Here is a 23,341-nt window from a genome sequence, read left to right as displayed (position 1 = left end):
CTCCATGGCTCTATACTTGCAAAGCAAACCAAGAAGACCTGTATGGTTAATTAACACTCTCCCTGCACAATGTCAATAATTAGGCCAACCCTTAGGAGACCAACCTTCTTCTGTAATCAAGAATAATCTCTGAAATTATGACGATGCCAGGAGAGGACGGGGGAAGAACTATCAGGCAGACTGTGAAAGAATGACATGTGCAAAAAGAAAGTACTGGCATCTTCAGGGGAGGATCAGGTGTTATCTGGCACACCTTTCTGGGTTATCTGATTCTACAGGGGCCTGCATCTTGCAATACCTTTAACTGTGCTACTTTCTAACTCTGTAAATGTTAACCTGGTATTATGGCAAGTGAATCTTTCCAGTGAAGAAGCAACAAATCTCCATGCCCCTGCCCCTACCCCGCCCCGCCCTGCCCATGGAGGAAGCCAATTGTGAATCTACCTACAAATTCTTTCCATTCTCCCCTGCCTGTGCATATATCTGCTCTTTTTCCTTGGAACTGGTTGTAACATCTTACTAGTTCCTGTATTAAATTAATGACTAATATAAAATCTTTTTGACAGGTATTTGTTAAAAAAAAAAAGTCTATTGTTTTCCATGTTAAAAAAAAAAGTCTATTGTTTTCCATCTCTCTTGGTTGTTATTTCACCTGTTTTAAAGCATGGAGCACCACCATTCTGACATTGAAGGGCAAGAAGGAAAATCTATCTAGTCGAGCCGACTCGGAACCCTGTGATTTGAACTACATTTCATTTGTTAAGGCATCTTGATACACATCAGTGATCTTGTAAAGCCACAATAAGCTACAGAAGGAACTGCTTTGCCACTCATAGCTGGCAGCAACATCCAGCAACAAATACATAATTTATGGGACTCCAATACTGTTAATATTCCAACACAGAAGAGTGGAACACAGTGACGAATGCTGGATTCCAAGCTTTGTAATAAAGCTGCTCAGGGACTTCTTAATTTAAGGGTTCACAATGTAACTACCTTGCAGCTAAAAACGAGGTAAGGGAACATCCCCAGGTTCACAGATTAAGGGTTACGAAGAATAAAAGATACCTTCTTCTTACAAGCATGTTTCATCTGACATCAGTGTAGCATTTATACTAGAAAGCATCTCAAAACTGGTTATTATTTCACAGCTGAGAGCTCCACATATTGCACCGCAAACGCTCTCACCAGTGCACAAAACCCTCACTTTTCACAACGACCAGCATCTGCCATCTCCAAAGACTATACTTACTAGGGAAGGCCTCATTTCCTTTCTCACCAGCGCTAAGAGAACCTATGTCTTATTAGGCCTAGCTACATAATATGGGGGGCTTGATGATGGATGAAAATACAAGGCCCCTTGCTAAAAATGTACTAATAATGACAAGATGGTGACAGCACAACATTAGCCCAAGCATGGGGCCCTGTGGGACAGCACAGGTAGGAGGCCCAGGTCCTGTGTCTGCTGCTTGCTCGGGAAAAGGGTGGAGAGGCCTTTCTTCTTTTTATAGAAACCAATTTTCAGACATAAACATCTGCCCAAATGTCAACTTAGGCCCTCTTCCGCCTCCTGGCGGGGGGGGGGGGGGGCTTAAAGGTATAGCAGCTTTCATTTCTTTGATGAAAAGTCCTAGGTGACTTGGGGAAAATCTAATCAGTTATGCATCTACTACCAAAGAACTCACTCTCTTAGATTCGGAACTCCCATATTCATAAGCTTCCCAAACCTAACCTCCAAGGACCAGAAAAGGCTCATGAGTAACCCACACACGTGAGGTCTCCCGGTAACTGATACCTGGGGTCATCTCGCACCAAAGGGACCCTGGAAGGGTTTCCCTCCACAGGGATCTTGCCTAGGAGCACTTGGTCAAGATCAGCAACATCTGGCTGGTTTACCGGCTATGGTGGAAGTCTGGATTAGCCACTGCCCTTTTGTCCACTTGCAATTTCCTGAAAACACTGTACTGAGTTCATACAGCTCTATTTTGGGTAACCTCCTGATCCTGAGAACTACGAGAACCTATTCATCTCCTAAGACCCAAATCAAGAGTGACTCCCTCCACAGAGGCTTCCCATCTTTTAGTCAAACTGGCACACTGTCCCACCTTTACCCCATTTCTCAGCATCTAGCCTGTTCCATTTAGTCAGCAACTGTTTTCACAGTCCCCTTTGTATCCAGAGTGCCTACTACAAAGTCTGGTATATAAATGGAGCTCAGTAAACAGCTGTTGAATGTATTACAGAGGGAGTAGGTACATGTGGCCGTATTTCCACGGAATACGCTATATTCAGAGAGAAATACGACTCCTATCCAAAAGCTTGATTTTCAAATTACCATAATTCTGTTAACAAGCATAATTTTAACAACCACCACTTACTAGCCCTTACTCTTGTGCTGATTTTTAAAAAAGATTTTATTTATTTGAGATAGAGAGAGAGAGAGAGCACAAGTGGGAAGAAGGGTCAGAAGAAGAGGGAGAAGCAGACTCCCCACTGAGCAGGGAGCCCAGTGTGGGGCTTGAGCCCAGGACCGTGGGATCATGACCTAACCCGAAGGCAGATGCTTCACCGACTGAGCCATCCAGGCGCCCTTCTTGTGCTGATTATTTTACAAGCACTCTATCATTTATGGTTTTGGACAATCTTTGAGGGTTTCTCTTTCCAATATTATCCTTACTTTAGAGATGAGAAAACCGAGGATCAGAGAGATGAAGAGTCCTGCCAAGGCTGACACGGCCATTAGCAGAAGGGCTGGCTCAAATACGACCTGGCCTGGCGCAAAGGCCAGCGATTTATAACCACGCAGTACAGCATGTCCCCCTTGATAAGGTTCTCCCCTCTATGAAAACCCTCATTTCTAATTCTTTGATCTATTTTGCATTTAGTTCAATTAGAAATGGAAAAGACATCTCTTCCCCCGGATCCTAATAATTCTCTAGTGCTACAATGAGAAATGCTCCTAAATCCGAGATTCACCAAGAGAGAAAGCTGCTCTCCTTGACCCTCGCTCTCCTTCTCCAAACCCAGGAGAGGATGAATGTGGGAATTTTACTTCCTGTCCTAACTTGACATGCAATTTACCTGATAAAGAGGGAAAGGTCCAAACTCTCCCGATGGATATTTATTTACGAATAGCCCCTTTCTTTACCAAAAGGCTTCGAAGATGCTTGTAACGAAAGTCTTACATGTGCTAAGAGTTGGAAGAGAAAAACCAAGAGCTGGGACTGTGGAAAAAGGAAGCAAATACACAGACCCTGTGTGCCAACAACCGGGGCGGTGACCACGTCCCATGTCACCTGCAGAATCCCAGTGTTGGTGGAGGGTTCCATCTCAAGAAACTGCACAGACCCTTATCTGTGCTTTAAATCAAATTACCATTAAATTAAATTGCCACAGTCTTAGAAGCCTAAGAAAAATACTGTTAGAAAGGAAAATTATGGTCATAAAGTTGGTCATGAAATGATAGGTATCTAAGAATAAAAGGATCTAAAAAGCCCAAGTATCACTATTAGATTTGACACAGGCATGGGACAATAAACATCCAGGTTTATGCTTCTAGAATATCCACCCAACTGGTAACAGATACTTCAGGAACATAACTGGTCCCTGAAACTGGAACCTTCCCTTTGCCTTTCCTTTCACGAGCTAGCACACAATCACGTTCCACCTGCTACAGGGAATAAACCCACCAGAATGTTTCAAATGCAGACCATACTGTATAGAAGCACACTTTCTTCCTTTCGTCCTTTGGACTTAGAGACATTTTAGTTACTCTTGTGCTAAAGCTCTTTGATGGGATTTTTATACACCAAATCGAATTACTTGCAAAACTGTCATATTTCTGCTGCTGAAGGATGGAATGAAGCCACAGAACCCAGGACAGAAGACCTGAGGAGCTGTCCCTCCACCTCATGCTTGGATATTCCCACCAGAGGGGAAGGCAGTCTCCCCACCCCTCTGGGGGGGTCTCTGGTCTGGTTGGCTTTGCCCAGTTCCCAAGCTCACCAATTCAGTGCCTGATTTGGAACTCTAATCACCCGTAGTCACCCTGGGGGGAAGGTGGGAAAAAGACGAATTGAAGGACAGCAAGGGGCAGCTGCAGGCCCCAAGAAGAAACTCTTTGGCCTCTAAAGTAGAAAGACAGAAAACATTATGGAGTACTGAGGGGACCATCAGTGAGTCAATGTTCGTTTCAGTAGCCCCACTACCCAGTGCAGTGCAGGATACAAAGAAGGCTCCAAGGAGCTTTTACTGTTCGACTGAACTAAGGTTTGGGAGACCTAAGCTACCAGCTGGGGGCTTTGAGGACTCAATATTCTCATCTACAAGATGACATCTGGCTTCCCTCCTACACATACAGAGTTCTTGCAAGATGACACGGAGGTATCTGTTTGCTCTCTGACGAAATACAATTACTGAACACCAATCCCGTGGCCAATTTTCAAGGCAAAGGAATGGTGGCTGTGAACGTGGCCCTGTGGTTCTCCTTCCTGCCTGCTGCCCTGGCCCCTTCCTTCCACTACCTTCTGTGAGTCCCATCCTCCTACTTCCAGCAGCTCCGTTATCTTCCTGGGCTCCATCTCGGGCACTCAAACCCACTCGAACAGGGAGACCCCAAGTGATGCTGAGGAAGTTCATTTCTCCCTGGCCATGTGACAGCAGGCAGCCCCTCGCAGGCTAAGGCCTGGGGACGAGGAGCCCCTCCCAGAGTTCCCTTTATTCCTCAGCTTGAGTTAAATAAAGCACCGGGCAAAGGCCTTCTGCCATCATTCCTGTTTAAAGCCAGCATGATCGGCAGCTCCTGATCTCACCAGCCTGCCATCCACTAGGTTTAAGGGTGTGGATTATCAGGATGGACTCCCAAGCGTGGTCAGTTCCATCTTCGAAAAGGCCAAGTCTGTACTCCTTAGAAACTGGAAGACCTATTAGTTCAGGTTCCATTTTTCTGGGACTGAGAGACTCTATCTCAATTTTACAGCTCTTCCTTTCTTACCAAACGATAGGTGCAAGGTTTCCAGATCAGCAGTTTGCACGAGGGCACTCAGCACACAGTGCTGCTGGCGTTGGGCACTGTTACACTTTACTACCTTGTGGGTGGGTCATGCAAGACTGCCTGCAGGCTTTATTAACCACTGTGCCAAAAAAAACTAGTTATGAGCTCATCTGAATGAGCCCAACAAATATTACTGATCTTCATTCAAAACTGGCCTTTTATTTCTCCGAGAGAGCCTGAGGTGGCAGGAATTACTTAGCAGATTGGAGGATAACTGAGTATTATTAAACAGGACTGTGTTTGGCTTCTCTTTTTCTTCATTTACATGGATGATGTCAACTCCTTTTATACAATACTGATGCATGTCCCCTTGTCACGGAGATAACTACAAGTGAATGATTCCTCTAATGGGCTGATGACGAGGTCCCAGTGGCCCCACAAGCCAGACAAGGCCCCAGACAACGGGTCTATTCTCTAATGTGGGAAAGAAGGCCTCGCAGCTACTTCTCGAAGACTAAATTCTAACACTAAGATGATTATTTGTGCAGAGGCCTCCGAAATCGAATCCGTTCATATCTAATAATCCCGACTGTAGATGTAACTACTTAGGGGACTATTTTAAAATCAGCGTTTCTGGGTAGATTTACAAAAAGAACTAATGTTACTTAAAACCAGTCAGTTCGTGGGGGCCTTACTAACGTTTGTTTATGGCTGTCCAGAGTTGCTGTTAACATCACTGTGAAAACTTTACAAGTGGAAAACAATTCAGATTAGCTTTAGAGCTCTAAAGCGGGTCTACAGTTCTCTGCCCATGACCAGGCTTTGCCCCCAGGACGGGTGGGCAGCACAGGGTGGGAGAGGTCAGAGTGCGGCCGGAGGGCCTCCGGGAGAGCTGCCTGGGAGGCTTGGTACAGCGGAACAGCACAGACAGCTGCGGCTCCCAGTGACTGGAATCTTCACAGACAGGGTCCAGGAGTCTACATTTTAACAAATTCCTGGGTGACTCTCTGCACACTGCAAAGTTTGAGAACGGCTCCAAGGAAACCCAAAGCTTTCTTTGCTCTTCCTCTCAGCCCTGTGAAATCCGCCCCTCAAGGAAGAAGAGCCTGATATGAATCAAGGGGAGTCCTCAATAAATATTTGGTCAAGTACAAAATATAGAGTGTAAGCATAGTATCGTTCCCCTTTTCCTTAAGTTGCCAGGAATCTTGCCACATTTGAACTCAATTATCGAAATTCCATAGGCCTTCGTGGCTTATATTTTTAAGCTTTTTTTCCCTAGCATTCTAAATCTTTACTCCTAAGTCTCCCTGGTTCTCATTTTTACTTTTTATTTCTTTGCTGCCATTATTCTATTTTACGGTTTTTGCAAGCACTCTCAAATCCTCTGTGGAATTAAATGAGGTATAAATAAAAAAACATACCTATGCACAGATACAATTCAAAGTGGCCATTATTTGTGTTCCTGCAACGTTCCTTACCATGCTAAGATCCTGCCATAGACACCGGACCCCACGCCTCTGTTCTAGATTTCCGCTGGGAATCTTTTCTCCGAGTTTGTTAATAAAAGCACCAGCAGCCTTACTTGTGTCCTTGGAGCTCGATGGCTGTTCCTTTTCTCCCACCGATGTCCCACATGATGACAGAGTGATCTGAGCTGCCCGAGAACAACACTCGCTGGACAGGGTCCCAACAGAGAGCAGTCACCCCACCTGCGAGAATAGAACAGCTGGTTATCAGTTACAGAGTGACAGTATTAATCACCAATAAACGTGAGTGCAAAGGAGTTAGGATCCAGTGCAGTTCTTTTGCTTATAGAACAAACAAATAAGTCCCTGAAGAGAAAAAAAAACTGGCTCCCAGAATAAAAGTCCCATCCTTTCAGCATTTTCCCCCCGACATTTAACGTACCATAAAATCAATTACTATAAAAACCAAAAGAAAACGAAAAAGGCAATTAATTGTCAGACAAGAGACGCAATTCAAACAATGGAAAATATCACAGTACTTGGAAATATTAACCGTATTTTCTTAACTTCTACCTCCCACCCTGACAATCACAGACAAGAAGTAAATGGAGTTTTGAAAAAACTCAACTGGATTTTTTATTCTTGAACACAAATACAATTAGACGACAACATCGGAATTTAAAATTTATTTTCTCTCTTTGGGAATTTAAATTTACAGATTCTAGGCACATCATTTACATCCTCAAGTGTCAGTTTCCTCGACTGTAAAATGGGGAGAACGGCGATACATCTGACATCTACATACAACTACGACTCCTATGATGATATCAGTCCAGGCCTTGCCTACTTCCCAGGGTTGTGGTGATAATCAGCTTGGGTCGATTATCTAGGACTCCGTGAACTGTAGCGTGCAGTTCACGTGTTGGTTACTAGCATTACTCTACTGGTGCGGCTATTAAATATTATAACAGATCTTTCTCTCTGGTAGTCCCCTTATAAATCAAAGTCCTGCATGATGAGAACAATATTAACTTTTTCCAATTAAGATGAGCCCAAAGCCTACAACACTTAAGAATGTGAGAAATACCCATTTTTTACATGATCGAAAAATATGATATTCTGAAAAGAACATAAAATAGCTTGTTTATGAGAATCTGACATTTTTCTTATTTAAGATGATCCATTTGTTCTAACAAAGTACTGCACTTTAAAAGCTTTTAGGAAAGTTTCTTTTATATAATATTCTCAGAAGGTTTTTTGTGGTTTTTTTCTAGGCTCAAAGTGAGGGAAATGTCCCACTATTCTGGCTTCTGCTTAATCACTTCTCCCCCTACCTGCACGACATCCTCCTGTCTGCGTACAAGCAAACGTCGCCACCCCCGCCTCCGCCTCCCCCCTGCCCCCGACCTAACAGCACCGTGTACACAGCCAGCCGCACACAGGCTCTAGTGTTGTCTCTTGAACGAATGAAGGAGCAGACGAATGAAAATACAAACCTCTTTTTTCATCCACAATTCTTGTTATTTGGAACTCCTCTACTAGACTTACTAACCCTTCAAAGTTAAACACTGTTCCTCCTTTTGTACACCAACTCTTCATTCCCTGATGCTAAACTCCATGATCACGAGCAGTCCCTCCTTGTTCCCGCTTTCAGGTACCCATGGACACCTGCGGTCCTGAAGCAGATGATCCTTTTTCTGCAGGACCCTCCGAAGGCCAGCAGTGGCCTAACACTGCGTCACAGGGCCTATGTCATGCACCTCATGTCAATTCACCATGTAGGCACTGGATCATCTCACATCATCCCAAGAAGAAGGGTGAGTGCCGTACGATAAGGTATTTTGAGAGGGAGAGAGACCCCATTCACATGACTTGTATTACAGGATATTTAAACACAGTATGTCCAGGGATCAGTACCGTCTGTAGTTTCAGTCATCCACTGGGGGGTCCTGGAACTGTCCCCCACAGATTAGGAGGGATTACACTAATAGATACTTTTCAACCATTCTTCAGTATTTGACAATGTAATACTTCAGGATGTTCTATCCCGCAACACGTTATTTATTCTCACATAGTAGCCAAGTGACTTACTTTGTTAAATAACCGTGGCAGAGTTAGCTGACCGTCCAGCTCGATCCCTATTCCCCTCCATGTATGGCGCGCTCCCTGGAAAGCTGTTGTCCTGCAGGGACCACATTTACCGGCCCTCTTGCATCTAGCGGGCGTGTGACCAGTTCTCAGCAACTGAACACAGAAAGTAATGTGCATCCCTTCCAGGCCAAGGCAGTTAGGATGTCCCTTTTTCACTTTCTCTTCGTACTTACTCCTCAAAGACTCCAAGACTCAGGGCATGGAGTAACTACATTCTAGAAGGAACCAGAGTCCCTGAATTACCATATGGAAGAGAGCCGTAATTCAAAAACACCCGCACTGGATTGTAATGTGAGCAAGAAATAAACTGCTGCTTTAAGCCACTGAAATGTCAGAAATTATTTGTTAAGAGCAGTTAGCATTAGCTATTATAATGCCATATATTTACTGGGATATATAATGAGACTGACTGGCCCAAGGGGCATCTGGGGGGCTCAGTCGGTTAAGCGGCCAACTCTTGATTTTGGCTCAAGTCATGATCTCGGGGCTGTGAGATCGAGCCTCATGTAGGGCTCCTAGCTCAGCAAGCAGCCTGCTTGAGATTCTCTCCCTTTCTCTCTGACCCTCCCCCTTGCTTGTGTGTGCTCTCTCTCTAAAATAAATAAATAAATAAATAAATCTTTTTAAAAAAATTAAGGCTGGCCCAAGAGGAAGGTGAGAGTCACCAAAAGCTTCATAAATCAGGCAAGTAAAAAGAAGTTACTAGTGTAGACTGTTAATACTGATGCCTAATATTTAGACAGAATTGGAGAGGGCCCCAGTTGGAAAATCACTGCATCAGTATCCAAAGCAATCCACTGTAAACTGAATTGTTTTTTTTCCAAAACTGTATCTTAAGTCTAAGCACTTCTCAGTACCTCTACTACTACCATCCTTGCATGAACCACTATCAAAATTCTTGGCCTAGAAAATTGCAAAGCATGACACATATTTTGTTGGAAAGTCTATGGGGGCAAAAGGCACCCTCATACATCACTAATGTACTGCAAACCAGTACAACAGGGAAGGCCATATCCAACCAACCACACCTGCACTTAGCTTTTAATCCAGCAATCTCACTTCCAGGAATTTATCTTGAAGACACCGTCCCCATCCCCACCAAGTAATCCAAAGACACATATGCACAAGGAGAACGCTCACGTAAGACAGTGGGTGAGTGAACTATGGTACATTCACTCAGTATTCTGCAGCTATGAGAAAGAATGAACAAGATCACTTAGGCAGATAACAAGTGATTTCCAGGACACACTGTAAAGTGAAAAAGGCAAAGCACAGAAAAATAGCTACGCTGTGCTACCTTTCACCTAAGAAGAAAGGGTAAGGAATGAGATTTGCTACCTTCGGCAAATGCACGGGAACAGCAATGGGGAAGGGATGGAGCAGAGTGGCACTTCTCTGAGTATATTTTTTGGTTTGGTTCTGTGTTTTGGAACCAATTAATGTTTCACATACTCAAAAAAAACTAAATAAAATCAACAAGGACTGTGCGGGGGCGGGGGGCAGGGTGTGGACCCCAAATAGAATATAAACAGAAACAAGGGAACCTATCTGTATTACAAACGAATGATATGACCACACTGAAGGGGGTAGGGGGAGAACTCGCAAAAGTCACTCTGGAAAATAGTAATTTGACTACACAGTCTAAGGCAAATCAGAAGATCTGTACACAAATATAGTATTTTAGTTAGCAGGTTTGCACATGGGCTATGTACATTAGCAGTTCTGAAGCTATTCGGTGTGTACTTGAGGATTGCGCAAGTAAATACACTGAGGATGAGAGCTGAGTTTCTCACTATCATCACAGGAGTTACAGCTGTGCGGGGGGAGATTAGAATAAACTCTTTTGGTGTTAGACTGGAATTGGAAGTATCAGTATGCACTCCTGTGTGTGTGTATACATACACCCCCCCCACAAACACAAAAGATAAAGATATAGTTACAGACGTGTGAGTACACACATATATTTCCTAGGTCTGTCTACTGATCGGGCCTAGAAGCAATGATCTCCCCCAACAGTGAGCACATGCAGCACCCAGATTTTGGCTTCTATATATTATCTGTTCTTCAATGAAAGAAACGGCTGCAGGAATGGTTAATTCTAGGGCTGAGGCACGAAGTTTACAAGATGAGCCAGGAACATCGTGTGGTATCAAAAAGTAAGATGTGGTATCAGAAAGTGAAGGGACAAGGGGTGCCTGGGTGGCTCAGTCAGTTAAGTGTCTACCTCAGCTCAGGTTCCTGGGATGGAGTCCTGAGTCAGGTCCCTGCTCAGTGGAGAGTCTGCTTCTCCCTCTACCCTCCCCCCTGCTCGTAGTCTCTCTCACACTCTCTCAAGTAAATAAATAAAATCTTAAAAAAAAAAAAAAATGAAGGGACAGTCAAAAGGTCACAGAAGCTGGACTGAAGAAGCCAGTGTCCCACTGGTCAAACCTGGAACAATTTGAGCAAGAAAATAAACAGTAGTAACGAATTCTCACACACAGAAATAATTAAGAACTCATGAGCCCATACTGGTATAAACAATGGAAAAAATAAATTAATATGGGGGAGAAGTAAAGTTTTTCCTTATAATAAAATTCCAACCAAAAAGTGTATAAGAGGCACCCTCTTATATATACTTATACTATACTTATACAAATTAGAAAAAGGACAATCTGGCAAACACCACAGTCGTATTTGTTTCTGGTAAGAGTCATCAACGGAGTCTCAATGGATAGTAAAATTACTGGACAGAAATATGATGAGAAACAGTATTTATAGAGTTTCAAAATATTTCCTCGTAAAATACTTATGAATTAAAAAGGGTGACTAAAGCAGAGAAACTTGGCAGACACCGCCTTACCCAAATGATCAACGTTAACATCACCTGAAACAGGATAAATCAGTATCATGTGCCTCTGGACACAATCCACTGAGAAGGGCATAACATCACTTCCATGGTATTCTTATAAAAAATGAATAGCCTGAATTTAACCATGAAGAAACAGCAGACAAACTCAAACGGAAGGACATTCTGACTAGTACTCAAAAATGCCAAGGTCATGAAAGACAAAGGAAGACTGAAGAGCTGTCTCACGTTGAAGGAAACTAACGTCCCCAAACGCAAGTGGTCCTGGCTCAGCTTGTGAACACCCCAAGGGCTCAGAGTATTACTACACATGCTTCAGTAAGAGTGGAAAAGATGGAAGAAAAGGCTTCAAGATGGGAAGAAGGATGGGACTGGGGAGAAAAACAATTAGCTTTTGAGGTCCATCCCAGCTCCATGTGCATGTCCTAACAATGGTGTCTCTTGGAGTTTGGTGTGTAATCGCAAACCACAGCACTCATTTCAGATCAGTGCAAACAGCATGTGTTGAGTATCTTCCACAAGACAGATACCAGGTTTAGCTCTGCGGATATAATCATATCAAGTAAGGCTCAGACCCTACTCAACACAAATGTAGCCTAAGATGACGGCATTAGTTTGGAGAACAAGAAGGGCGTGCATATTGTGTTTGGTGGGGCATTCTCTCATGCAGCACGTGGCTACTCCCCTCTGCCTGGAGTGCCCATCTTACCTTTTATCACCCTAGTAACCTTTTCTTTCCTCAAGGTGCTCAGGAGCCGTCTCCTGCAGGAAGCCTTTCCCAACACTCTCAATCGAAGTGAGGTTCCCACTTCTGTGTGTGTTTCTTTCTCCACTGCATTGAACTTAATTAGATCATAGATCTGTCCCCACAGGAGACTGTGTATTCAAGCACAGTACACAGTGCCTGGTACACAGCAGTGCTTAATAAATGCTTATGCACCTGGCCTGTGAGTTGGATGGCAGAGAGCAATGGGAAGAAGAGTAAGCCATCACTACAGAGGTGTCTGGCAGAGCCTTGGGATGGGGGCCAGTGGGAAGGCAGCGCACCAAGTCACAGGGGGGCCCCAGGGGGAGGGAGAGGAGAGCTGCTGATGGAACAGCCTCTCCCTTCCAAGGGGAGTGTTCCAGCAGCCCTCAGCAGACAGCTTCCTGAACAGTCCTTCCTACAGATGCTTTTGGCAGTATGGAAAGGCAACCCCCCCATCAGCAAGACTGCACGCCAGAGCAGCGCAGACCCACACCTCTGGGCGGTCCACACCCAGCGCATCCCCCTCGCCGTCCACATCCAGGTCAGAGAAGAAGAGCCAGGGGCTACGGCGGGTGTGGGTTTCCGGGTTTATATTTCAAATCACAAGCATCCTTTCTTCCATTTCATTTTCCTTCATTCAGATTCCTCCATCTTTCTGCTCCCCCTCATTTATATGGGATGCTTCTCCCTGCCTTGGACCTTCATAATATATGACTGACAGAGCCGTTTCTAACATAAATGAATTTATCCTTAAAAATAAAGGCTTCTGGGGCACCTGGGTGGCTCAGTCGTTGGGCGTCTGCCTTCGGCTCAGGGCGTGATCCTGGTGTTCTGGGATCGAGCCCCGCATCAGGCTTCTCCGCTGGGGGCCTGCTTCTTCCTCTCCCACTCCCCCTGCCTGTGTTCCCTCTCTCATTAGCTGTCTCTCTCTCTGTTAAGTAAATAAATAAAATCTTTAAAAAAAAATAAATAAAGGCTTCTGTCATTATAAAATTTATACTATTACATTTTCTCATAAATGAAAATTTTAGTGGTTGCATAATATCCCAACACATGGATGTACCTTATTTCACTTGTTACATTTTTCTCAACTTTTAACTATTATGAATTTTGCTAAGATGAACAGTTTTATTTGTAAAACTTTGTTCATGTTCCTATTTAGAAGAGAGTCCCAAACATGAAACTAGATCAGAGTACGAAAACTTTTAGAAATTTAATACATGTTACAAAAAGGCACAGCGAGCTCATTTCTAAGAGACGTTTACAATGTATCTTGCAAAAGCTAGAGAGACTACGAGAAGTGTTGCAAAGTCAGGGCTGAAAATGGCTGGGTCTGTCCTTACCGGTGTGATGTGGCACCTTGCCAGGAGCGTGCCTTCCCACCCTGCAAGGTGAAGAAGGAGTGACTAAGTGAGTCCCCAAAACACAATGCCTCTCGAACAAAATCTCGGCCCTTTCAGCTGCTGCATTTTGCAGTTACTGCAGGCTGAAGTGAGGAGTGTTGCTATAAAGTTGAACGTGCCCTGCCTGCAGGCTACCCCTTCCTCCCAAGATCCACAAACGGACATCCCACTGTCTCCTTGCCACCTCTCCAGGGGCATCTCTTCAAGCACCGTGATCTCTCCCCCCAGGCCGCTCTAACCTCCAGTGCTCCTGGTTTCAGCAAATGGCATCACCATCCACCCAAATGTTCCAGACAGAAACCTGGGAGCCAGCCCCACCTGAAGTGCCGCTGACTCCTCATCTCCTAAAAAGATCTTGAGTCCCTCCTCTTCCGGCCATGCCCACTGCCATCCTCCCAGGTCAAACAAGTGGGACTCCAGCAGTAGCCTTCCTTCGAAATATTCTCCACACACCCATTCTCGTCCCCACTCAATCCACTCCCGCTGACGTGACGGTGATCTGTTAAAATGGAAAGCAGCCCACCACCCTGCTTACACTTCATCACTGGTTTCTCACTGCCTGAGAACAATGTCCGACGTTCTGCACGTCGCCTGGGAGTTCAACCTCTACTCCTCGCCCCTGGCTCTCCACACGGCCCATGGGACTCCACACAGTTGCTCACTTTCCCACTCCAGGCTGCATACCCGCTTCACACACCTGAGGCCTAGAATGGTCTCACCACCTGGGTAACTCCTCTTTCTTGTTAAGGTTTCATTCAAACACCACTTCCCCGGAAGTCTCCCTGTAACTCTCTGGAGAGGGAGGCCCTCTTCTTTGCTCCTGAAGCAGCCCCTGAACGGCACTAGATCAAAGAGTATGAAAACGTTTAGAAATTTAATACATGCTACGAAACTGCACAGTGAGCTCACTTCTAAGAGACTGGGACTGGGACGTCACAGTATTTGCTGCTCCTAACATTTGGAGGAACTACTTGGCATTTATTGGTTTGATGATTGCATCCCATGACTGGAAGGTGAATAGGCGAGCATTATGCTTGTCTGATTCACCCCCATATGCCAGCACTCATCATGCAGAGGGCTAGTAACATGGAGGACTTGATGAAAATCTGTGTCTGCTGGATGTGAAAGCCATCACCGTAAACAAAAATCAAGTTTTCAGCTTAATGATTTGAGCTTGCGTATTTGCACTGAACTATGCCTCTCCTTGTCTTATTTTTGTTATAGTTATACTGTTACTTTCAATAATTCTCCTAGCAGTTAATGAACAAGTCTGTATTTAATTTTTTGTTAAGTACCGTGCTTTGGCGATTTATGTTGAACCCCTTCTGTTTCTAGTACATTCATACTAACCAAAATAATCCTTAGAAGTAAAGGAAAAAAAATGACTTTACTGATACTACGAATTTCCAATGGTTACAATCTGATTCTTCCCCTCTTTGTTCAAGTCAGTATGACTTTCTGGTAGAAATATTTTCTAATTTCTGCAGAAATAGCAAAGAACTATGATACTTGGCATTTGGTTCCAGAAATAAAACCAGCAGAGGGAGCAAAGGAACATAAAACTAGTTTCCTAGGTCCCCATGGATTAGTAAATGCTATGTTGGCCTCTGGTATTAGGCCAATTCCATCACCAACCCACATTTCTATATGACCTTCTGTACCATAACACAGAGTGACGGGTGAATGGTTAGGACTCTGTATACATACCACTGTCTGCTTCTGAGTTTGGATCTGGACTGATAAGACCCCCAATATCATTCTTTAACGGATCTGGGCTCATGTTAAGGTCTTTGTTTTGGGGTAAGGGAATGAGATTAATCCTTAAAAAAACCCTTTTCCCAGAGTTTGGGACCTCTCAGGGCCCAGAATGGGCTGGCCGTATAAGAAGAGCTTGACGGTATGTTTGCATCATCAAGGAATCTCTTAGACATCCCTGCTCTGGCTACAAACGAATGAGCTGTGCTGTAGCCAGACTGGCGATGGGTACATACTACTGTCTACGGGTGATAGCAGTGAGTTGACTATATGACCTGCTACATTTCCTTCACGTTAGTTGCTGACTTTCCAGGGCCACATCTGGTCTTCCTCAAAGGTAGTTCATAGAAGTCATAGAAGAACGCTTTAAACTCGGAGAAAGATAAGGCATAATGCCAAGGTGACATTCTCTATTAGAACTAATCCGGAAGACAGGAAACCTCTGGGCCACATCTGGCTCACCACAGAGCAGTAAGCAGCAGCTGCTCACCCCTTTACTGGCCCAGAGGCAGCAACAGAGAACTCAGAGCACAGCTATCAGCTGTACAGTGAATGGCTGACTACCAAAGAGCCAGGCTGAAAGCCGCCTCTGACTAAACAAGTCTGGGAACTACCCCGTCAGGTCACCAGGCCTGCCGAACTCAGCACCGGAATTTCACCTTGGGCCCATCCACTCCTGGCTTTCCTATTACTCCTGCCACATTCTGAGGGGCAGTTTCCGACTAGCTTTCCAATTACACTCTCTATTCTGCTGCCAGAACAATCTTTTAAATTCTGACCAGGTTAACGTCTTTGCTTAAAACTCTTTCATGGTTTCTCATTGACGTCAGGCTAATGCCTCAGTGATCCAAACGGACTCTCACTTCCTCTCTGGCTGCCCGCCACCTCAGACTCAGTGTGCCAGCCAAAAGGAGTTACGAGAGTTCCCAGGAGAGCACACTCTTGCAAATCTCCATGCCTTGAACGACGCTGATTTTCTCTGCCTGGTGTGTTGTTCTCACTTCTTTTTCACGAACTCAACACTCACTCCTTCCCAAATATCTTAGGTCAAGCAACACCTCCACTGGGAAGGCCTTCCTGATGGGCTCCCATTCCTGTCCGAGCTAAGTGCCCATTCTGTGGTTCCTGGAAGTGCCCCGTGCCAGCTTCCCCCTGCCCCTGCCACCATGTCACTCTTCGGCTCCTGTCTCTCTCACTGGGCTGTGAAGAATTTGAGAAAATAACTGTACCTTTTATTTCTGTGACAGGGAGTAGTGGCTGAGATCAACTAGGGAGAGCAATGAGTGTAAAGAGACCAGGGTCGAGGGCAGAACTCACAAAAAAGATCACTAAGGAGATGAGAAAGAGCAGTCAGAGAGGCAGAAGAAAACTGAGAGAGAACGTGTCACAGAAGCCAAAGGGAGGGCTGTTACAAGCAAGAAGGAAGGACCACAATGTAAAATGCTGCCGGAAGGTTAAGTATGACATGGTTTAAAACACGTCCACTGGATTTAGCAACCAGCAGGTCATTGGCCACCTTGGGGACAGCCGTGTCAGAGGAGTGAGAGACCAGCCAAACTGCAGGTGGGTGGAAGGCAAACAAGAGGTGAAGAATTTGAAGGAGCTGGAAAAGGACATTCTTTTAAGAAGCCTTACTGTTTGCAACAACATGAAGACATTATGCCAAGTGAAAGAAGCCAGTCACAAAACAACGCACCCTGTAGGAGTCCACTCTGTGAGGTACGTAGAGCAGGCAAATTTGCAGAGACAGAAGGTAGAATGGTGGTTGCCAGGGGCTAGGGGAGGGCCTATGGGAGTTAGTGTTCAATGGGGTCAGAGTTGCAGTTTTGTAAGGTAGAAAATGCTGTGTGGATGGATGGTGGTGATATGAAGGTCCTTAATGCCACTGAACTGCATGCTTAAAAATGACTAAAAGGGTGAATTTTCGATTATGTACATTTTACCATAATTTAAAAAAAGAAAAAAGAAGTACCGCTGTTAGGAGAATAAGAAAAACTGCTACAACAGGATACAGGATTGAGAGGGTTCTGTTCCCTGAACAGAAATCCAAGACATTTAAGCATGTTAATACATTGAGAAGAGTGCGTTAGTCAAAAGGGAGACAAAGGGAAGAGATTTTGATGTGGAGACCCCAGGAGAATCAGCCCCGGGCCAGACCACAGGAGACTCCTCTGTGAGGCATGAGGGTGAGAGGTGAGGAAGGGGTAGAGGAAGTGTGTTTGCTGGGGAGGAATATAGGGCAGACAAGAAAAAAAATTTTTTTTAAGACTTATTTATTCGAGAGAGAGAGAGAGAGAACGAGCGTGCACATGGGGGGAGGAGGGGCAGAGGTGGAGGGAGGGAGGGAATCTCAAGCAGACTCTCTGCTGGGTGAGGAGCTGGGGCTCAATCCCCCATCATGACCTGAGCCAAAAATCATGAGCCGGATGCTTAACCAACTGAGCCACCCAGGCGCCCCAAGAAAAGCAGCTTTGAAGCTCTATCTGATCACCTCTATTTCTCTCTGAGGGAGTCTGGGAAGGATGAGGGAGTCTGGGAAGGGTGAGGGGGCTCGGGGAGAGTGGTGAAGGTCTGAAGAAGTCCCGGGGAGTACCGAGGCCCTGCGGAGGGACTGTGGAGGAACTGAGACAACACTGGCAGGTGGACTGGAAGGGTGAATCTGCAGCGGTGACGGTGGCCTGGGGCACAGCTGTGACTCGCGGCAGCCCCAGTGGCTGAGCTGCACAGGGGCTGGCGACAGTGTGAATGGCACACATGTTCTTCCAGGAAGCACCAGGGCGCCTGAACTGAGAGTGCTGGGTGGCTCGTGGCTGGAGTGACAGCCCTCTGGAAAGCAAAAGAGGATGGGTGCAGACACAGGGGAATGAGAGACCAAGGACCGACTGGTCAACAAGGCTAAGAGCAAATGGAGCTGGAGGCAGGGTTTAGAAATGCAAAAGATTAGGAGACTGAAGTTCAGCAGTGAGACACAGAAGTTTAAGGTTCCTAACATGGGACATTTCTGGGTCCCTACAAGGCCAGGCCTAGCCAGGGTGTAGGCGGCTAAAAAGAGAAACCTGATCAGGAAAGACCTGGGTCCTATCCACAGGGGATGCTTCTATGTGTTCTTCTTCCCAGAAAACACAGATAATTAAGATTATCTTTTATGACTCTTTTCCCTTGGATTCAATTTCCTCTTCACTGCATTCCTTTTTTCCCCTTGAGGACATCTCTTATGATCTAGGTACTATCCCATTTTACATCTTTATTCATCTACTTGTGTTCTTATGTGCCATCTAAACTCAATATGAACCTCGTTCTGTACTAAATCATAGATTGGTAATCTGTGGGAAACATACAAAGCCCATTAAGAACCATGAAAACAGGCAGTGACTCATTTCCCAGGGTCAACATCACATCACATATTAAAAATACTAGTAAAAACGAATCATTATCATCTATTCATGTGTTTCAAAGGCTAAGCATGGATATTTTATATTACCTTGCTTACAGGATCCTGAGCAGATCCTGATTCCCTCCCCAACAAACAAATCCTAAATAATCAAAGAGCCCAGAAGGAAGCTGAAAAGGAACCTGTACCTTTTTATGTAGCTTAGCTACCCACAACGAACATATTTTTTTATTTCACTTGTCTTAGAAGTGGGGGAGTCTGTCTTGCACACCATCTTCTGGCTCCAGGGATGGAAAGGACAGACTGAGACAGCTGTCTTTTTGGCCTTCTGAGGTTTGTGCAGTTGCCACATGGTCTCAAACAATGTCTCATCAACATATGCCAACACTGGCTTTCTCCAGTGCGACATGACATAGAGCCAAATCACCAACATTTTCGAAACAGACTGGCTCCTTTTTTGTATGCACCGAAAATTGTAGAAAATGTTTGCCATTATATCTTACTGAACCATTCTGAATCAGTTAAATGTATCATGTATATTCGAGCACACTGTACTCTGTCACTTTCACAACATGGCATCCGAGCGCCAGAACACGCGGCCGGTGGCATGTCATTATGAGAGCGGCACACGGAGATTCTGCTTGCAGTCCCACCTGTATGTCCTCTGAATGTTGTGACCAGCGTGCAGTTGTCTTGCTCCAGTTTGAGGATGGTTACTTGGCCTGACTGGTCACCAATAAACACGTGCCGGGTTTCAACATCAAATCTATCATGTAAACATTAAGGATCATTTCTCAAAATTGAGCGGACGGATTTACGTACATAAATAAATAAATAACCCAAGAAATGTACAAATCCCATATGAAGAAAGCTTGGACATAACGCTGAAAGATACAAAAGTAGACACAACAAAGTGAAAGATGCAACATTATGGGACAGTAAGACTTCACACGATAATGATGTCATTCCTTACATGAATTTACAAATTTAATAAAATCCTTATAAAAATATCAACATAGGTTTTTTCCTAGAGCTGGGGAAGTTTAAGTTCATATAAAAAACAAATAAACAAGAAGAGCCAGGAATATTCTAAAAATAAGAGCAATGCGGTATGTGATGGGGAGGTTAGCCCTACCAGATATTAGAACGTGTTACAAAATCTCTGCAGTGAGACCTGTGGTATTGGTGCATAACCAGACAAACAGATCCACGGAACAAAATGGCAAGTCTAGAAACAAACCCCAAAGCATACAGAAATGTAGTATGTGTCTGATGAGGGTGGCTCTTCAAATGAATAAGGAAGACATGGGTTTAAAAAAAAAAAAGATGTTGGCATAAACCGCATAGTCATTTGGAAAAACAAAACAGGATCAGTATTTCACATTCTGTATCAGGATAAACTGCAACTGGATTAAGGATCTAAATGTAAAAATGGCAAATATAAGTTCTAGAAGGGACAGTTCCTTTATAACCTTGGAGTGAGAAAGCCTGCTGCTCAAAAACATAAACAACAAACAAATACCACCAGCAAAGCCAAAAGACAAACTGGAAAAAATATTTGCAACTTATGTCACAAAAGGCCCAAACCCCTAACACAAAAAGAACAATCAAGAAGAAAGCAACCACAAACCTAACAGAAACATGGGCAAAATGTAGGAACACACGGTTCAAGAAGAAATGAAGATAAAAATGAAAATGGTGTGTGAAAATGAAAATGTGTGAAACAGGCCTGAATGCTAGTCTTTGGAAAGCTGCTTACAAGGCTGGCTTGGCGTCTGGCAACTTGGCGGGTCCCACCTTTAAGAGACAAAAGTGGCTCACTGTGCCTTAACTGTACACAGAATATGGTTTATGCCAAATACCTGCTTTCCTACTTAGTCTGGAATTTCGGTACACGCCAGAGAGAGGCTGCCTACGTGACCAGTCTCCAGTACAATCCTAAGGCACTTGAGTCTCTAGTGAGCTTCCTGGGTTGCTAACACCTAGCAAGCCTACTTCTAGAGATCTAGCACAGCGATACAGTGGCCAAAGTACAAAATGCATGCCTGAGGCTACTCACTCCATATTATTTTAAATTGCTAAAGTTGGAAGACAACAAAAAACTTCCATCCCAAGGGGACTTACTGAATTAACTACAATACGCCCATGCAATATTAGGGGAAAAAAGAGCTCTGTATCATAAGCAAACTGACATGGAGGAATTCCCAGGGTATATTATAAAGTGGGGAAAACAAGCGGAGGTACATAGATACACTACCTTTGCATAAGAAAGAGAGGGCAACAGAAGTGTGTGTGTGTGTGTGTGTGTGTGTGTGTGTGTGTGTGTGTGTGTTTGCGCACATGCGCGCGCCCCTGCAGCACATGTGCTTATTTTACAAAAGGAAGCTCTGGAAGAATAAACTGAGATCTCACACAAGGGGCTGCCTAGGGAGAGGGGAGAAATAAGCTGAAGGGACAGGGCTGGTGGTGAGACTTCTCTTGTCGTAGTTTCCATTCTGGAACCATGTCATTACTTTACATATTAAAAATATATATAAAATCAAAAGAAAAAATCCCCCAAATCGACAATTAAGTAAAATCAATGAACCTATCAAGTTGGTGATATAACCATAGTTAGCAGAATCATTCATGTGACTCTAAAACACAGCGTTTCAATTGTACATCCTTAGGAGAATACATTCTAAGGACAAAGAGAACTCCAGAGAAATCTAAAACCTCATTCCGTAGTCTTGCCATAATTCTGCTATTATTATTTTGAAACAGCTTACATGAACCATAGGATAAAGCAAATATGTTAATGTTTTAGAAGCCATAATTTTCAGCCCAAGGTAAAAGAATCAAGTACAAAAATGAAGTAAAAACCCTATAATGTTAAATCTGAATTTATTATATGAATTGATGACTTATTTTCGTTTCAGAAATACACACATACATTTCCTAGCCATCTTTGAATACTACTCTTCACTAAAAGAAATGGCTGACTCAGGGCTGGGACAGGACGGTACAAGATGAGCTTAAGACATGTTGTGCCAAAAAGCAGGGAAGTGCTCTATCAAAGGCAAGTGGGGTTGTATCAAAGACACTGGAGCCAACATGAAGGGGCTCTTACTGGCCAATGATGGGACAGTATTAGCATCAAAAAAGGCAGGTTACTGAAATCTACCGGATATAATATTTTTAAAAAACCTAAGAGTTTATAATAATGCTCAAAAAGAAAAAAAAAAGATGCCTATTGGAGGTAACCAGGACACTGGATTTCTACTCTGAAAATGAGCAATTAAAGAGAAATAATTAAGAATTTATGTTGCTTTTCCCATACTAATTGTATCTCAGGGTAACCAAATAGCCCTAGTTAATGAGGGAAAGTTCTACTCTATAGAAGAATTCCAACTAATACATGTGGAAAAAATGACATAATTACAAAATCACCATTTTGCAACCCTAACGAAAGAACTGGTTCAGACAAGACCACTAAAGGCAAGGCATGTGGAGGTCAGCGCTGCAGGGAGCCAGCAGTCACCACCTGGAACACTGACCAATCTCGGTATCGCTGGGAGGGGGTGACAACCCGCCATGAGGTGCCTCCTGCAGAGAAGCAGTACGAACCAGACAGCACAACCAGCAGTGTTCTTACCAGGAGCTGGGTCTGAACTGAATCAAGATTATAGGGGTAACTCTCAGCTTACAGAAAAACATGGGAGACGTGTAGGTAGAAGAAGTGAAAAGACATCATGAGGAAGTAGAGATCACTTTAGAATGTGGGGCTGTCTCCAGGCACATGGACTCAGTACCTCCAACAAGTTACAGAAGCATAAAAAAAAGTGAAGGGAGGAGATCGCTGCTCTGGATTGAGAGATTTAGGATATGACAACCACAGTCAACGTGTGACCTGCGTCTGGACCCGATTTCAAACTCATTCACTGCAAAAAGCCAGTAAGTGAAATGTGAAAATGGATCGATTATTCTACAATATCAAGTAGTGGTTATAAATTTTTAGGAGTTATAGCATTGCGATTACTGAAAAATTCTGTATTTTTTAGTAATGCACAATTAAGTACATAAGGATGAAATGATGTAAGGTCTGAAATTTGTTTCTGAATACTCCAGCAAGGAGAGAGAGAAAGCCAAAAACACAGAAGAATCGACGCTGATCTGATGAGCATGTGAGTATCCATTATGGTCTCTTCTCCCAGTTGAGTGGACTCCCAGTTGGGGAGTTGGTGCGTGTTTTGAAAATTTTCATAAAACATCTTTTTTAAAGTGAAGGAGAACAAGGCACCACAAATTCTCCAGTCTCAACAATAAGGGAGCAGTTATACTCTCCAAACAAGTTGTCAGATATGTGTAAAACAATATAGATATGGAATAAGATCACCTTATAGTCACCTAGATTAATTATAAGGAAACAGATGAAAAAACAAAAGCACTCTGACACCCAACAGTCTTTACGATGGCAGGTAAATAACAGTAATCTCTTAAAAACATATAAATGCAACAAAAGCTATTTGAAAGAGCACTGAAATAAAATTATCGTACAACCTCAAAGCCAGAGTGATTGGCATTAAGTATAATGAGGAAATATA

At 44.0% G+C, this 23,341-nt stretch overlaps 1 protein-coding gene across 4 annotated transcripts in view; it reads right to left on the bottom strand.

The window, feature by feature from the left end:
• The window catches only part of WDFY2 (WD repeat and FYVE domain containing 2), a 173,181-nt gene that overhangs the window by 18,695 nt on the left and 131,145 nt on the right, over positions 1-23,341 (bottom strand). For all 4 annotated transcript variants that reach the window (XR_015725966.1, XR_015725967.1, XR_015725968.1 and 1 more), the window contains exons 6-7: positions 19,412-19,524; positions 6,579-6,705 (exon numbers count right to left, since the gene is read on the bottom strand). Coding sequence is in view for 1 of the 4 variants with exons in the window: in XM_045796877.2 (XP_045652833.2) it covers positions 6,579-6,705; positions 19,412-19,524 (240 nt within the window). In the remaining 3 variants the exon portion in view is untranslated. The remainder of the gene's footprint in view (positions 1-6,578; positions 6,706-19,411; positions 19,525-23,341) is intronic.

Source organism: Ursus americanus, chromosome 10 (genome assembly GCF_024610735.1).
Source record: "Ursus americanus isolate L20-20 chromosome 10, mUrsAme1.1.p, whole genome shotgun sequence".
NCBI classification, from domain to species: domain Eukaryota; kingdom Metazoa; phylum Chordata; class Mammalia; order Carnivora; family Ursidae; genus Ursus; species Ursus americanus.
The sequence above is the reverse complement of the archived record's forward strand: the minus strand, read 5'-3'. Positions and strand labels throughout refer to the sequence as shown.